This window comes from Xenopus laevis, chromosome 1S (assembly GCF_017654675.1).
Source record: "Xenopus laevis strain J_2021 chromosome 1S, Xenopus_laevis_v10.1, whole genome shotgun sequence".
Lineage (NCBI taxonomy): Eukaryota > Metazoa > Chordata > Amphibia > Anura > Pipidae > Xenopus > Xenopus laevis.
Genome location: NC_054372.1, coordinates 88,674,409 through 88,692,209, shown reverse-complemented (window position 1 = coordinate 88,692,209; position 17,801 = coordinate 88,674,409). Strand labels below are relative to the sequence as shown.

General features: G+C 42.8%; 1 protein-coding gene across 8 annotated transcripts in view; it reads right to left on the bottom strand.

The window, feature by feature from the left end:
- rexo1.S (REX1, RNA exonuclease 1 homolog S homeolog) overlaps positions 1-17,425 on the bottom strand; it is a 39,658-nt gene extending 22,233 nt beyond the window's left edge. For 4 of the 8 annotated variants that reach the window (XM_041579879.1, XM_041579878.1, XM_041579877.1 and 1 more), the window contains exons 1-6: positions 17,198-17,425; positions 12,551-14,070; positions 11,173-11,265; positions 9,965-10,199; positions 8,556-8,701; positions 160-297 (exon numbers count right to left, since the gene is read on the bottom strand). In XM_041579879.1, coding sequence (XP_041435813.1) covers positions 160-297; positions 8,556-8,701; positions 9,965-10,199; positions 11,173-11,265; positions 12,551-14,070; positions 17,198-17,333 — 2,268 coding nt within the window. In that variant the 5' untranslated portion in view covers positions 17,334-17,425. The remainder of the gene's footprint in view (positions 1-159; positions 298-8,555; positions 8,702-9,964; positions 10,200-11,172; positions 11,266-12,550; positions 14,071-17,197) is intronic. The other 4 variants (XR_005964953.1, XR_005964954.1, XM_018243582.2 and 1 more) reach the window with 2 other exon arrangements.
- Between the last annotated feature and the right edge of the window lie 376 nt (positions 17,426-17,801).

Here is a 17,801-nt window from a genome sequence, read left to right as displayed (position 1 = left end):
TTGGAAGCAAAACCAGCCTATTGGGTCATTTAATGTTTACATGATTTTCTATTAGACAAGGTATATAGATCCAAATTATGGAAAGACCCCTTATCTGGAAGACCCCAGGTCCGGAGCATTCTGGATAACAGGTCCCATACCTGTACTTCCAAACCATACCTTGTCAAATGCCTCTTGTTGTGAAGCACATAACTGTAGGCACTCATCAATAAAAAGGTTGAGGTAACGTTGTCGTACAGAAGTTGGAACTTTAGCACCAAATTCAGCAGGAATTACTGGTCTCTTCAAGGTGGCACTCTGCATAGGGGAGATTTTCTTATGATAGTCAATACATTGAGAAAGAGAGAATTAGACATTATATAGCAGTGGTAACAGCGGAAAATAAGAGGATAAATGTAAATGTTTTTAATGATGTATTTTTCATGTGTGCAGTTAGGAAACAACCAACCTGTGTCAAGGGATACTGCATAGAGAACTGAATGAATATCAAGATAGGACAATCTGTAAAGAATAAATATCCATATTCTTAGTTTTCTTGCTTGGTGGTTTAACCTTTACCAGTTTGTATGCATACACTTATACAATCCTCATTCTGCAAGATTATTTATCAGATCTGATGTATACTGTTAGTTTCTATTTTTGTTTTAGAAAGTTGGGTTGCTGTGCACTTGGAAGGGAAAAGTGTACAGGTCACTAAATTTCAGCATTCATTTTGATCTAATTTGGGTTCAGTTAATTGTACTGAAGGTAGAACCAAGTCTTGGTGATAACATAGCAGACAGAATAAGGGACTAAAATCAGCAAAATGTACAATTTCTAGGCCTCTGTTTCTGAAGGGACAACACTGCCACATCAACTCTTTTAAACTGGACACCAATAAAGATAAGTGCTTTCATAAAGCCAGTAAAGTATCCACAATGTCTGTAAATTGAAAAGGTACTGCTACACAGCTAAATCAATAGCATGTAGGGCAGATGGGCATGAAATAGAAACCAGTGCCATCTGTATTAGAGCAGATCTCAGCACTGCAGAATGGAAATGTTTAGGTGTGTTTTAAGAGGAAAGAGAAAAAAAATCATGTTTAAACATTAGACCAGTGATCCCCAACCAGTAGCTCGCGAGCAACATGTTGCTCTCCGAACCCTTGGATGTTGCTCTCGGTGTCCTCAAAGCAGGTGGTTATTTTTGAATTTCTGGCTTGGAGGCAAGTTTTAATTGCATAAAGACTATGTATAGTGCCAAGTAGAGCCTCCCGTAGGCTTCCAGTCCACATAGGGGCTACCAAATAGCCAATCACAGCCTTTATTTGGCATGCCACGGGACTTTTACATGCTTGTGTTGCTCCCCAACTCTTTTTACATTTGCATGTGGCTCACGGGTAAAAAAGGTTGGGGACCCCTGCATTAGACAATAGTGCTTATGAAATTATTTATTTTAAATGAAAGAAGCAAACCCACCTCTCCCCGCACTGTGCATTAGTAGAAAAGAAACCCCTGAAAAAAAACCTGACCGTAAAATGCAGAGCAGCGCAGCAGCCTGGGCACTTCTGCCATCTAATGCACAGTGCGGGGAGAGAGAGGGGCGATGGCAGACAGTTATAGGAACAGTTCAGTGTACAAATAACAACTGGGTAAATAGATAGGCTGTGCTAAATAAAAAATATTTCTAATAAAGGCTGGAGAGACTGGATGTCTAACATAACAGAATTGAATACTACTTTCAGCTCTCTAACTCTGAGGTAATCAGCCACTTCAAGGGGGGCCACATGGGACATAACTGTTCAGTGAGTTTGCAATTGATCCTCAGCATGCAGCGCAAATTTAAAAGTAAATATTTATCACCCATGTGCCCCCCACCCCTCAAGTCACTTTACACAATGTTTCTGGTAACTACAAAAAAGCTACAACTTTCTCTTTTCTAATTAAACACAGCACAGTAAAACCACAATTTCACATTTTTTAGAGGGCCAGAAAAAAGGTGTAAACTCCACGAGAATGAAAAATCAGGGACATTTTTCAAGCAACATATCCTTTAAGTACGCAAAATATTTTAGCACAGGTGTCAGTTTTACTTTGTTAATGACAAAGTTTAAGCATTGCAACATTGTTACACTATGGGACATCATGTACAAGACCTTTCTGACAGCCAGATGTACAACATGAAGCAAAAGGAGATTTGTTTATGGCTGTATGAGATGCAGTCTAAAGATGCATCTGGTTAGTAGTTAAACCTCTTAACTTCACTGAATATAACAGGACACACATGTGTGGGGAAAATCAGGACAAAATCACAGAAAAGGAGATTTTTAGTATAACTTACCGTTAAATCTCTTTCTCTCTAGGCATCGGGGGACACAGGAACCACGGGGTTAAGCTCCTCCTCCAGGAGGCAGGACACTGATAGCAAAGCTGAAACTCCTCCTTCTCCCTCCTCTATATACCGCCTGCTTAACTCCCCTAAATCAGTTAGATAGCAAGACGATAACAAGAAAACTATATACACGTAACAAAAGTTAAGGCCACGGGAGAACCTTTCCCATGTCTGGCCAACAACGACCTGTTTCAGGGTGGGCGTTCCTGTGTCCCCCGATGCCTAGAGAGAAAGAGATTTAACGGTAAGTTATACTAAAAATCTCCTTTTCTCTTACGGCTCGGGGGACACAGGAACCACGGGGACTTACCAAAGCAGTCCCATTAACTGATAATTCAGGGAGGGAAGAACAGAAACCAACTGCCTGCTTCAGTCTGAACAAACTACTGACTGCAGGACTCTCCTGCCAAAACTCGCTTCAGCAGATGAAAAAGTATCAAAACGATAAAATTTTGTGAAAGTGTGTACTGAGGACCATGTGGCAGCCTTGCACAGCTGATCAGCGGAGGCCTCATTCCTCCAAGCCCAGGAAGTGCTTAGGGCCCTAGTCGAATGAGCTCTGACCCCCTCCGGGGGGCTCTTGTGGGCCGCTATGTAAGCCTGCCGAATAGTCTCTTTGATCCACCTTGAAATGGTGGCCTTGGATGCCGCTGTCCCTACCCGAGGACCTGAGGGAATTACAAACAAGGATTCGGACTTCCTGAACGAAGCTGTTCTCTCTACGTATGTAGATAATGCCCTGACAACATCCAGGGAATGTAGGCGAACCTCCTTTTCGTTCTTTGGATTCGGACAAAAAGATGGAACCGCAATAGGCTGGTTGACATGAAATGCAGACACCACCTTGGGTAAGAAGGATGGTACCGTTCGCAAAACGACCTTGTCGGAATGAAACACCATGTATCGTGGATCTATGGATAGAGCACTCAACTCAGAGACCCGCCTGGCCGATGAGATAGCCACCAGAAAAATGACTTTCCAGGTCAACACCGGGAGCTCAATCGACCCTAGAGGTTCAAACGGAGGATCTTGTAGGGCTCTCAAAACTAGGTTGAGATCCCATGTCGGGACCGGTCGTCTGAAAGGAGGCACTACATGGGCAGCCCCCTGGAGGAAGACACGTATGTCGTCCTTTAGTGCCAATCTCTCCTGAAAGAGCACTGATAATGCGGAAATCTGCACCCTGAGGGAAGCCAAACTCAAACCGCCCTCGAGCCCCCTCTGTAAGAATAGCAAGACTCGAGATATATCGAGCTGGTCAAAAGGAACTCCCCTGGTCTCACACCAGGATGCGTATGCATTCCAGACACGGTAATATGCCTTGGCCGAAGACGGCTTCCTAGCCCTGATCATTGTATCAATCACCGTATCTGCAAAACCCTTTCCCCTCAAGATAGCGGTCTCAACAGCCATGCCGTCAAGGATAGTAGTCCTGGATTGTGATGCAATATGGGCCCTTGACGCAGTATGTCGGGACGTCTTGGTAGGTGGAACCAGTCTCCCGATGACATTGCTATTAGGTCCGTGAACCAGGCTCTCCGAGGCCAGAATGGGGCCACGACGATGAGATGCAAACTTTCCTGTCGAAAACGTCTTAGAACTCGAGGAAGCATTGGAATTGGAGGGAAAATGTATGCGATCTTGAACCTCCACGGTAGGGTCATTGCGTCGACTCCCGCTGCCTGCGGGTCTCTGCTTCTGGCGAAAAATTTTGGAACCTTCCTGTTGTGTCGAGACGCCATGAGATCGACCTCTGGTTGACCCCACCTGCTGACTATCATGTCGAACACCTCCGGCAGGAGCTCCCACTCTCCTGGGTCCAGCCGATTCCTGCTTAGGTAGTCCGCCTCCCAGTTCTGGATGCCTGGAATGTGCACTGCGGAAATCTCTGGTATCCGTTCCTCCGCCCAGGATAGAATCTGAACCGTCTCTGACCAGGCTGCGGCGCTGCGCGTTCCCCCTTGGTGGTTTATGTATGCGACTGCGGTCGCGTTGTCTGTCTGTACTCGTACTGAAAGACCCGTCAGGGGCACCTCCCAATGGCGCAGAGCAAGATATATTGCTCGTAGCTCCAGAACGTTTATGGGTAGTCTGGACTCCGCGGGAGACCAACTTCCTTGGGCCGATCTCTGATCGAATCTTGCCCCCCATCCGGTCAGACTGGCGTCGGTGGTGAGAATCGTCCACTGAGTATCCCCCCACCGTCGGCCCTCTGCTAGATGTACTGGATCTATCCACCACCGTAGAGACTGCAAAGTCACCTGATCCAACCTGATCCTCTGATTCATAGAGGACCTCCGCCAGTTCCGCAGAATGCACAGTTGCAGAGGTCGCAGATGAAACTGCGCAAATGGTACTGCCTCCATGGTTGACACCATGAATCCCAGAACCTGCATGGCAAACCGCACCGACGTTGTTCTGCTCTGGATAAGCTGCCGAGCAAGCAATTGCATCCTCTCTTGCTTCTCCCGCGGCAGAACTACTCTCTGGGCACGTGTGTTCAGAATTAGTCCCAAGAATTGCATTACCTGGGATGGAACTAGGAAGGATTTCTTCCGGTTGATCAACCACCCGAATTGCTCTAATGTCCTGATGGTGATTGCCAGATGCTTCTGAGCCTGTTCCAGGGATGCCGCCTTTACCAGGATGTCGTCCAGATATGGCGTGATGGAAATACCCTGAAGGCGTAGGACCGCCGACATCGCTGCCATGATCTTGGTGAACACCCGTGGAGCCGAAGATAGTCCGAACGGGAGAGCCACAAATTGGTAATGCCGTTGGAGAAAAGCAAACCGTAGGAACTTGTGATGACCTGGCCAGATGGGAACATGCAGGTAAGCGTCCTGGATGTCCAGGGATGCCAGAAATTCGTCCCTGCTCAAGGATCTTATGACCGAGCGAATAGTCTCCATGCGGAATCGACGGTATCTGATGAACTTGTTTAGACCCTTTAGATCCAGAACTGGTCGAAAAGAGCCATTCTTCTTGGGCACCACAAATAAATTTGAGTAGAAACCCTGGAAGATCTGGTCTTTTGGGACTGGCACGATAACTCCGGCCTGAAGAAGTCCCGAAACCACAGTGAAAAAGGCCTCTCTCTTTGGATCTCTCTGAGGAATCCTGGAAAGGAAGAATCGTTCTGGGGGACGAGATAGAAACTCTATCTTGTACCCCTCCGCTACCAGCTCGTGAACCCACGCATCTGACACCAAGTCGTGCCATACCTCCCGGAACCAAAGCAAGCGACCCCCCACTGCCTGATCTGGCACCGGAGGGCCTGTCCTGTCATTGTGAAGAGGACTTGTCAGGGGAGGGCTTCTGTTGGTTCTTCCGAGGCTGCCAGGCCTGACGGCTCTTATGTTGAAACCTGTTCTTGGCTCGGAAAGAAGATGTGGTTCGAGCCTCTCTAGATGATCTGGAGGTTTAGCCACGAAAAAACCTGCCGCGCCTCTGGCCGGTATGGATGCGGGATTTGTGTTGGGGCAGTAAAGTACTCTTTCCCCCAGTGGCCTGAGAAATTATCTTCTCTAACTCGTCCCCAAACAGACGTCTGCCCTTAAAAGCCATGGATGTTAGGGCCTTCTTAGAGCTGAGATCCGCTGTCCAATGTTTCAGCCAGAGTGCTCTGCGCGCTGCTACTGCCGTGGCCGATGTTCTAGCAGATGCCTGCAATGAGTCCAGAAGAGCGTCTCCCAGAAATGCATTGGCATCCACCATCTGATCAGCTAGGGAAGATAATTCTGCCCTGGGCAAATTATTCTTGAGGCCATCTAGGAGCTCCTGAGCCCAGTCCGCCATAGCCCTGCTGACCCACGCCGCTGCAATGATAGGCCTAAAGGTGGAGCCTGCAGAAATAAAAATTGAACGTAAGAACCCCTCAAGGCGTTTGTCGGTGGGATCCTTAAAGGCTGCCGCATCTGGGACAGGAAGAGCTGTATTCTTGGACAAACGTGACACCGGAGCGTCTACTGCTGGAGGAACGCCCCATTTCTCTGTTAAATCCCTGGCAAAGGGATAAGAACGAGAAAACCTGCGTGAAGGTTGAAACTTCTTTTCTGGGCAGTCCCATTCCTGTTGGATAACCTCACCCAACTGATCGTGAAAAGGAAATTCGGCAGTCTGTTTACGCTGTCGCTTAAAGGGTCCCTTGGCTCCCGACCCCGTTCCAGATGGATCCTCCAACTGAAGGGAAGTCTTGATGGCTCTGATAATTCCTTGAATATCATGCGGTACCTCCTTGTCCGGATCAGGAATACCCTCTGAAGACGCGGACGAAATCTCACCCTCGCTAAACTCAGAGTCACCAATATCGTCCGCAGAATCCCCTGATGATGCGGATAGAGGCACCCTTCTCTTACTCGGGGCCTTCCTGTGCTTAGCCTGAGGCTGAGCGGATAGGTGAGACACAAACTTATCCAGAGATGATGATAGGTTTGCAATTCCCTGTAGGTTAGCCAGGGATTGGGACAGTTGAAGCGCCCAAGGAGGAGGACTGTCCCCCACCGAATAGGCATGGGCAGCTGAAGCCCCTGAAGAGCCCCCAGCAGGAGCATCATTTGCCAAATCTGACACCTCCAGTGCTATGGAGGGGTTAGAAGTCTCCCCTGATGCTGTGCAGGCTGCACAGGTCGGGTCCCCCTGACCCCTGGGAAATTTGGCACTGCATGAAGCGCAGGCAAGGTAAGTTACTGAGGCAGAGGCCCTTGTCTTCCCTCCCCTGGGAAACATGGCCCCCCTGCAGCCTTAGGCCGCTGGGACGTGTACTTCCAAACTACTCCCCTCCCCCACCAACTGCCCCTGATAGACGAAGGAGATGGAGAAGCAGCAGCCACCCGTGCAAGGTTCGTCCCGCTGGGGATAAGTCTAAGCGCGCACACTAATGGCGCAACCGAACGCTAGACCAGTGCGCAAGACGTTGCCTTGAAGCGCCGTCCTAATGGCGCGAGGAGCCGGGAAGGAAGTGACGTCATACGGCAAGACGCATCAGAAGCCGCCTGCTCTGGGTCCTAATGCCCCACTCCCGACGGCGCCCTGCACCGAGCCGCTCACCGCTGCCTCTCCTTCCCCCCTGTGCGTCGGTGGGAGAACTGCAGGTTAAGTGCGGTCCCTGAAAGTGCACCAGCGGTGTACTTACCATTCTTCCAGGGACCCCAGAACTCCCCTCAGGAGCCTCTCGGTCTGGCCAGTCAGGGTCCTGCCGTGCTGGCAGGCCCTACGTGATGGATGGCCAGCTTGCAGCAAGACTTACAGACCCCAGCCGAGGAATCCCGCGATGGGGGCTAACTATGGAGAACAGGACTGTCCCTGACTCCAGTCTCACCCCGGGTGTCAATGCTAATCATTGACCGTAGATTCACTACCAGTAGGGCCTCCTAGAGGCCTAGGCCCTACCTCCTTGGAAGCAGGACACTGAAAAAACTGATTGATTTAGGGGAGTTAAGCAGGCGGTATATAGAGGAGGGAGAAGGAGGAGTTTCAGCTTTGCTATCAGTGTCCTGCCTCCTGGAGGAGGAGCTTAACCCCGTGGTTCCTGTGTCCCCCGAGCCGTAAGAGAAAAACATGTCGTAAGATCCAGAAAAAGTAGCAATTCAAATGCATTAAAAAAATTGGTGGAACCACAAAATATTATCTAAAATAGTAGAAAAGTAAATCAGAGGATGTTAAAGGAGAAGGAAAGGTTAAAACTAAGTAAGCCTTATCAGAAAGGTCCATCTAAATATACCAGTAAACCCCCAAAGTAATACTGCTCTGAGTCCCCTGTCAAAAGAAACAGCACATTTCTTTCCTTCTATTGTGTACTCATGGGCTTCTGTATCAGACTTCCTGTTTTCAGCTTAAATCTCATTGCCCTGGGCAAGAGCATGCTCAGTTTGCTCCTCTCCCCCCACCCCTCCCTTCTCTACTGTAATCTGAGCCCAGAGCAGGGAGAGACTCAGGCAGGAAGTGATGTCACACCACATTAATACTGCAGCTCCTATCCTAAACAAACAAAGAGAGTTTCTAGAGCTTTTTACTCAGGTATGGTAAAACATTCTACAGAATAAATATAGCATTCTAGCTTGCACTATTGCAGCTAATCTATAGGCAATAAAATGCCTCTGTAGCTTTCCTTCTCCTTTAAGAGAGCCTGGCTAATTTAACAGACTTTAGTTGGGGAATGGACCGTAATGTATACAAATGTGTACCTGTAGTGATGGTGCATGTGCCTGTCTCTTTTGCACTACTGTGGTGGTGGTTTTGGATGCCATGCCAGACAGAGTTCGAGTATTTATTGCAGAGGATAAACCACTGGGTGATGAAACCATACCAACTGAAGCAGCGTTCTCCATTTCTAAATTAAACAAAATACAGTACACTGTATATGAGACAAAAATAACTTGAACAAGTAAAGGGATAAGCCTACAAAGCAAATCACTCGTAGACACTGGTGTTTGCATCGTCCTAACAACAAAATTATCAACTGCTTGTAAAACAATACAGTACTTCAGCATGAATGTTTAAAGAAGAGGCTTACTATAAAGGAACAGTATACCCTCTTGTTTAACATGACTTCAATGAATAGGACTTGTGCTGAACCTTCCTTTTGTCTATTGTTTAAATCATGGAAATTCTATATTTTTGTTATTTCTTGAGCTAAACAGGGAAACTAAAGCTACTCCATATTTTGTGCTTGTGAGGCTAATAATTTGATTACCAGTTTACAACCAGGCCCAGACTGGTGGGCGGAATTGTGGCAAATGGCATAGGGGCTGCTGTAAGATGCCATAGTCATTATTTATTGGGCCAAAGGGGGGCTGTTTGGACATAGTGTACTTGAAATGTGGAAGGTCTAGTTTGCCAACAATTCTGCTGAATATTTTGAGAGTTTCTATGATTATATTATTGTTTTTGTCATTAATCCATGCCATAGCACAAATGGGTGTTTTAAGTAAATCTGCAATTGGTCTTGGTTTTTTATATTTTTGCATTAGTTTACTTTTTGTTCAGCAGCTGATTGCTAGGGTGTCATTCGCTCTAGCAATAAGGCAACTATTTACTAATCAGGCTGGCAATCTGTAGGTTCTGCCAGAGGGTTCTGCTGTAAAATTCTATAGACTATAGTCACTATTCATAAAGCCTGTGGGGGCCTGTTTGGGCCTCCGTGTACTTGAAATGCCAGGGCATATTCTGAACCCCAGTCCAGATCTGTATACAACCCCTCCCTTCCCCTTTGTTGTGACTTTTTTGTTAGCAATAGTCCATATAGGCAATAGTAGATGAGGAGATCAGACACCCACAACAAATAACCCCTTCTGTGGGTAACTAATTTTCACCCAATGCTTTTTCACAGGTGATAGAGTGAATTGCTGGTGGTAAAACATATGGGTCAGTTCAGCTTTCTGAAGTTGCCTCTTCCACCATAGCCATTATGAAAGAGGATTATCTGTGCCCTGGTAATCTACAAACATTAGATATTCTTTAGCGCACTTCTAATTTTAACTTCCAAAAGGGCTCAACCTCCACAACCAATTATGTGTCTCAAAAGGACCAAAAACGGAGCAGCGTCAGTGTCCTGGGAAAAGTCAATTAGGGCAGGGGCAGGTTTGTGACTCACCTGGGGTAACTGCCTGACTGTTGGATGATGGAATATCAGGCACATGCGCTATTCTCTTCTTTGCCCCCGGCTGAGACAGTGAGGTTTTAGGAGCAGTGCTTGTCAACTTTTTTACTTCCTGCTGTGCAAGGAGCTGTACAGCCTGCTCCTGTGCTCGCTGGATTCGTAGATAACACATTTCCTGAGGTGTTGAGCGGCGGCATGGTAGGCTTACAGGCTTGCTAGAAACTTCTTCCTATCAGTATGGAAAATCAATATCTCACATATAAATTATGGAATATATTAAAAATAAAATGATAGCATCTGCTATTATAAGTTAAACCTACTGGGTAAGAGTTCGTAATAAACCTCCCCATGGATCATACTCAAACTCTTGACCGGTAAGACCAAAATATATTATATAGAAAGTAAGATCATGGATGTGAGATCATTTTAGCATGCATAAGTGGACTCTTCTGCTTCTTACCATCCTTTAAATGTGGGTCTCTGAACCCAGAAACCAAATAACAAATGCTATTATTAATGACAAGTATTTATATTTATATATATATATATATATATATTTTTATATATATATATATATATATATATATATATATATATATATATATATATATATATATATATATATATATATATATATATATATATATATATATATATATATATATATATATTATATATATATAATATAATATAAAACATATTCTGCAGTGCTTCATAATAAATGGGTGTTACTTTTTATTAAGTTCTATTCAATGCCTCTCGTATATATCTTCCAGCCCCTCAATCAATCCTAGTAACCAGATAGAAAATACCAATTGTAAATTGCCTCAGAATATTTCTTTCTCATCTTCAATTTAAAGGTGAGGTACAATTTACGGATTACTTTGGCAATTTACTGCCAAAACATGGTCATAAAGGGCCCACACACAGAGACTAATGATAATCAATTAATAGTATAGTTTTTTATTTCAGTATGCAAACAAACAGTGACACCAACTGTATTTTTACACAACACTAGACCTTACACAAGTGGGTGACAAGTGCTACATGTACCATTACCTCTAAAGGAGGTAATTCACAAGGCAATTTGGGGAATTTCATTTCTTAAGCGACCTCCAACTAAGAATCATCCCATTCATTTCAATCAAAATCGAAAATGATTTTAACAGCACCTTTTACCAAAAAAAAAGAAAACCACTTACATTAGGTGGGTTGGTGAGATGAGAAATTCTCCTCTTCTGTCCAGGAAATAAAGTGGTCAAAGTCTCTTCTGATATCTTGCTTTGTACTTGAGGCTGGCATATAACAAAATGTATATAAAGTAAAAATGAACTCAAAGTATCAATGGCAGACTATAGTCCATCTCACATGAAACTGGAGTTATAACTCCGCATTCGATGGTTATCCCAGGCCATATTGCAAAGTGGCACAAGTAACGAAGTGCTCTAAAGCTTCCTCTAACCTATGAAAGTAAAACACTACTGAATTTTATACCTACATACTTGAGATTATAACTCATAACAATCTATTAGAAGATAACTGGATAATTAAGGCAGGGGGTCTTTAAATGTGGTCTCCACAGTATTTGGATGCAGTCAGCAACATTACACAACAAAACAGACATGCTTGCTTTCATATTCAAGTGTTGGATTGGGAATTGTTCTCATAAATCAAAACTTGTCACTCGCAGGCGATGTACAACAGATGAGCAGTCTGTTGGAAGGCTACTAAGTAAAACCAGTTCTGTTGCAAGGAGTACATCATGCAATATATATATAAACTAAGTACTGTATTGTTTTAGTTAGGGGTAATGTTTTAAGCAGCAGGGGGTTCATGATTTATTAATATACTAGCTTTCCTACCCTATATCTTTTTTCCTATAATGAAAATGCACAATGCATTTTCATCTAATGCCACATCATAACATAGTGCCAGAAGAAATTTTTTTGTAATGTCAATCGATGAGCACTGTATTGTATACTGTATGTATAAGAGAAACACATTTTTGCTTATTATTGCACTTTTGCCAAAGTCAACGTAAATGCCTGCCAACATGGCTACATATCATCTTATTTTTTTTTATAAACCATAGCAGCAAAACACTGCTGTTTAGAATTACCTACCACGTAAGGTGCTAATGAGTTGGATTTGTTGGCAAGTTGAAAAATCGGTGTTGGTGCCTTTTGCAAAAGACTAGTGGGTGCTAACCTTAAGACAATTTATTGTATAATTTAAGCATTTATATGGCAGGTTTTCATAGCTTTAATGCAACATGCTTTCCTCATATCTTAAATTTATACCCAGAAATTATGTTAAGATGCTCATTCATATAGAAACTTCTGGATATTTTTTATGAAGCTGTTAACAGTATTAGCAGCATGGATTGGATCAGAATCTTAAACACTGAACTAAGATCAGTTTCTTGTGAATTTGGAATGCCTTGTTTAATAACCTATTCTTTTTTGTCAATACAGATTTTATTTATTTATTTATTTATTTTTGCTATTCTACCTTTACCGGTGGTCCCATACTTTGAGGCTAATGCAACCCAAATTATTTAACAAATGTAATGTAGATTACCTGGTTTGCAATTCTGCCCTTGTCCTCGGTCTTTACATCTTGAGACTCATAAAATACCCGCAGGCACTCCTCCATTGGATCAGAGTCAGAATCCACCTCTTTTTCTACCAGTGAGAAATCAATCTCATCTACAGACAGTGTTGAAGGTCTTTGAAGAACCTTGCTATTCTGTATACTGCAATGTTCCTCGGTGTCGCTATGTCCTCCTTTATTTGACCCTGCTCTAGAATCACGTGACCGGTGTTTTTTCTTTTTTATATCCTCCTCACTACTCTCATCCCCAAATAAATCTGCATGACTGAGAGACCGTCGCTTTGGCCTAGCCTTTATACTACCTGTAGATATCCTAGACTTTTCTGCTGTTTCACTCTTTGTAAACTTTGTATTATATTTTCCATTTTTCACTCCACCCTTTGTGTCCTCTTCAGATCTAAACGGTTTCTCTTTGCTCAAATTTTTTCCCGACTTCTTTTTGTTTGACTCTGCAGAGGATTTAACTGAACTTTTCTTGTCCGTTTTATGATTCTTGGATTTAACCTTCTCTGTTTTGTGGGTCTCGGGTTTTTGCTTTAGTGCAAAAGATTTTTTACCAGCTTTTCCAATACTAGCATCTTTACCCGTTTTTGTCTTTACAAAATTATGTACTTTCCCCTTCTCCTTGGTTGAGTCACTCTTGCTGACAATAGTAACTTTACTTTGGATAGCCGTAACCAGTTGGCCAATATCTTCCATATTGTACTGTACAGCCATCTCCTTCACCTCTCCAGAAAACCTGTCCTTTCCTTCAGCTTTGATGGCCCTCTCTATGGGCAAGGCTTCCTCTTTTATTTTAGATGTAAGTTTTCGGTCTTTAAGTGGAGAATACTGTGATTCAGTCTCGTCCCCAGAATCAGAAAACTGAGCGTCAACCAAATTCTCAGAGGCATTCCTGCAAACCTTTTTGACTGAAGGGGAGTACATTTCTTCTTGATTTTCCAATCTGCATATTTTGGTCCCTTTTTGCTCTCTTTCTTTGCTTAACAGCCTAGCTGAGTAATTGGACATAGGGTCATATTCTAGATATGTAGGTGGTTTAGAATTATCAATGACATACTTGTTTGTTTTGTATTTTGCGGCCGGTGCAACTGTAGTTGGAACATACTCCATAAACCTACCCTTGCTATTCCCTTCACCAGAATCGTTCAGGGTATATTTGGAAAATACTTTGTCTGGTTTTGATAGTGGTGTGGGATTGTAGTCTGTTGTGCCATTTTTGCAACTCCCTGGATTATATTCCAATGGAGAATAAGCATCAGTCTGTGAAACACTGCTTGAGGAAGCATTGTACTCCTTTTTTGTCTCAAGCAGCTCTTTATATTTTCTTTGTTCTCTCTCCACTTCACTCTTTACTGCCTCAATAGCTTTATTGACTCTTTCCAGCTCCAGAATATCCAATCTTGGTTCAGAAATAGCCCCCAGTACAACATCATCAGCACTGCCTGGCAGCAGAGTTTGAAGCTCTGGGCTGTATGGGTCATATTCTGAAAGAGTAAAGTAATTTTGGTGAGCTGGAAGCCAAATCAGACATACAAATAAAATTAGGGGATCTATTATTCATAAAACGGTTATCAAGAAACCTCATAATTACACAAATGGCATTTCTTATAGCATCTGTGCATTTCTTTACTTATTTGTTTTGCAAAAAGGGTTTTGTGATTGCTTCCCCAAAATAGGACACAATCTGAAAATGAAAGTTCTGCCCCAAAGAGAAAGGTCAAAACAAATCAACAGTACAGTCAGCGGCCATTAGGTATATATAGGTATTGAACCTCTTATCCAGAATGTTCAGGACGTGGTGTCTTCTCGATAACGAATCTTTCTATAATTTAAATGTTCTTACCTTAAGTCTACTAAAAAACATGTAAACATTAAATAAATCCAACAGTCTGGTTTTGCTTCTGAGAAGGATGAATTATATCTTAGTTTGGATCAAGTACAAGGTACTGTTTTATTATTAAAGAGAAAAAGGAAATCATTTTTTAATGATTTATTTGATTACAATGGTGTCTATGGGAGATTGCCTTTCCAGAATTTGAAACTTTATGGATAACGGGATTCCGGTTAACGCATCCCATACCAGTATTCCCCTCCATTTACCCAGTTGCATTATTTAAAGGGGAACTCCTCAAAAGCATAAGCTTTTTGAAAAGTAAACAATTTCAAGCAAGTTTGCAATATACAATCATAAAATATAATAATTTAAAAAATATGCAGACATTTCATTATTTTTAATGGTTTCTGACAGTTCCCTAAGCCTAGCCCCCTGCTCTCCTGCTGATCTTTGACTACTTTGCTGAGCTGGCAGACTACTGTTACTTTGTATCAACAGCCATCTGTCTTCAGCCTACATCCTCTAAACCAGAAATTTCCCTGCACACATAATTTCAATAAGGAAAAGAACATCACAGTGCAATGCATTTTGGGTTATGTAGTTCCTGCATGCTGTCTGTAAACTGTGGAGTAGTTGTTACAAATTGTAACATCAGTGTTTTAGTTACATCAATGTTTTAGTCTCTCCTTCCCTTTCAGGATTTCATATGATGTCGAAAGAGAAGAACTGGTAAACAGCTGCATTTCAAAATGGCATTTATTCATACTTTTTGAAGAAACAGGTAACTGTCAAGGATATATTAGGGGTTTGTGTTATGTGGGCCTCTATCAAATTTTGGTTTGGAAGCCGGAGTTCCCCTTAAAGCTTGTGAAAAAAAAAGAAGCCCATTATACAGAGGGCTCTTGGTGGACTGCTAAATTGTTTTTATCTTGCTCACCGAGGGCCAAGAAGTAGAATGCGGCTTTACTTTTACAGATATATCTTAATCAAAGGGGTTGTTCGCCATTAAATTAACTTTTATTTTGATGTAGAGAGTGATATTCTGAAACAATTTGCAATTGGTATACATTTTTTTTTTTAATTGTGGTTTGTTATTTAGCTTTTTATTCAACAGCTCTTAAGTTTGCAATTTCTGTAATCTGGTTTCTAGAGTCCAAATTACCCTAGCAACCATGCATAGATTTGAAATAGAGACTAGGGTATGAATAAAAAAAAGCCTAGATAAAAAAAAAAAGCAATAAAAAGTAGCAGTAACATAAATCAGTAGCTTTGCAGAGCATCTTTTTTTAGATGGGGTCAGTGACCCCAATAAGAAAGCTCAAAAGGGTCACAAGAGGGCAAATAATTGCAAAATTATAAAAGAAAAAAAAGGGCAATTGAAAATTATCTTAGAATAAGCAATCCTCTAACAAACAAACCCTTGGTCTCAAACATTCTATATAACAGATGCTATACCTGTCTTTTGAAAACATGTCTCAATATTCATAGCTAATATTTGTCAAAGACAATTCAGGTTAAGAGATATTTAGGGCAGATCATATGCCTGGTCATTATACCACTGAAATCAACACAATCAGTGACAACTTTGGTTAAACTAGAAGTATTTTTGGACATCAAATCTAAAACTACCGGTATACATTTTTTTAGTTTGCCAGATACAGACATAATCCACAACCATGCTTCTTTGGAAAGTAGAAGAGATTGTGGCAACTCTAAAAGCGATTTAGATCCTGCATTGAAGTAAGCATGGCAGTCAGTCATGACACACACAGCGTATAAAAAAAGGTGGGCTAATATTTACTATCAAGTATCATCTTTAAAGTTGAAACAAAGGGCAAGTGGCCACAGTAGAGATGCCTAGCTCAAGAACAAACTTATAAGTTGCAGGGTCTGTTTTCCTGTTAAATGTATTCAGGTCTAGAGTATCTCTTTCTGGTGGCAATATGGTTTAAATCAAACATACAATCATATAAGCACACAGTATACTACATATGTGCAATAATCAAAGTGATTAACTCTTTTTGGCCTGATCTGTTCTGTCGGCAACTGCCTAACAATGGAGTCTGTACTTGGCAATTTGGATAGTAGCATGTGCAGGTCTGGACTTGAGTCAAAATAGGCCCCAGTATTCCAAGTGCACAGAAGCCCAAACAACCCCCCCCCCCCCACACACACACGCCCAATAAATGACACCTTACAGGAGCCTTTCTGACATTTCCAGAATCCATAGATTGCCAGTCCGGGCCAGAGCTTGTGTTACACATTGGCCAGTGTATATTTAACTCACTTTATGTCAGCTATGTGTTTCACCTTTTAAATTGATATATATATATTTCAGAGATTCAAAAAGCTGAGCCTTCCAGGTTTGTTGCTCTGCCACTTTATGGTGACAAATCCAGCTCACCAGCTGATATTGGTACTCAACTGCTGCACAGGTTAATGTTCCCACTCAAAGAAATGTAGCAAAAGAAGAAGCCCAGGACCTAATGGGGAAAACAGACTTATTTTCCTCAGCAAGAAAAACTAGCATTATATGAAAGCACAAAGGGACTGTATTGGGGGTGCTATTCGAATCGTGACTGTTTTGTGTTCGTCCAAGCTGCACCACAACAACAAAGGACTTGTCAGGAGGCGCTAAAAGGGCGCGCGTAGCGCAACATAAAATGTATTATTACACAAACAGCTGTCAGGACAAAGAGGTCCATCTTCCTAAGGACACAACTATACTGAAGTCTGGCACGTAGAATTTGTCCTACAGCAAAAAAAAAACTGCTCACCCGCCCCGACTTGGGTCTCTTCAGGAACTACGTTCCCGGCTGCCCTCCCCCGGTGCCTAAAGTGACAGTACGGGCGCCGACAACACTCCCTAAATGGGCATTCGAGCCCCCGGAAGTAGCCGGTATTCTTCAGCATCCTATCATCTATGGGACTTGGTCACCGGGACAAACAGACCACCGCCATCTTGGATATTTAAAGCCCAGGGGCGGGATCAACTGGGTCCTCAAACTGGGCTGTCTTCTTGGTATGCCTATGCGGAAGAACAAGATCGTCATAATTGTGATTTTTTTCCCCAAAATGTCTTGCTGCAGCCTAGTGTAACTAGTATACTTTTGTTAAATCACCCCCAGCTGATAAAGTTACAGTATCAGTTTGTAATTGAGAATACTATGTCATTTTGAATACGCTAGTTCGTGAACAACAATTCCCGGAGTTCTTAGTCGCCCACGCCTTCTCTGACTGGAGTTGCGAATCACAAATGCGATGTACATAAATTAACACGAGAAATTAAAAGTTCTGTGAGGTTTACTTATATGTTTGTGCAAATTATACACAGATTCGTGCTGCATTACTGTTTACTTCCAAGGACATCGAGTGAAAACC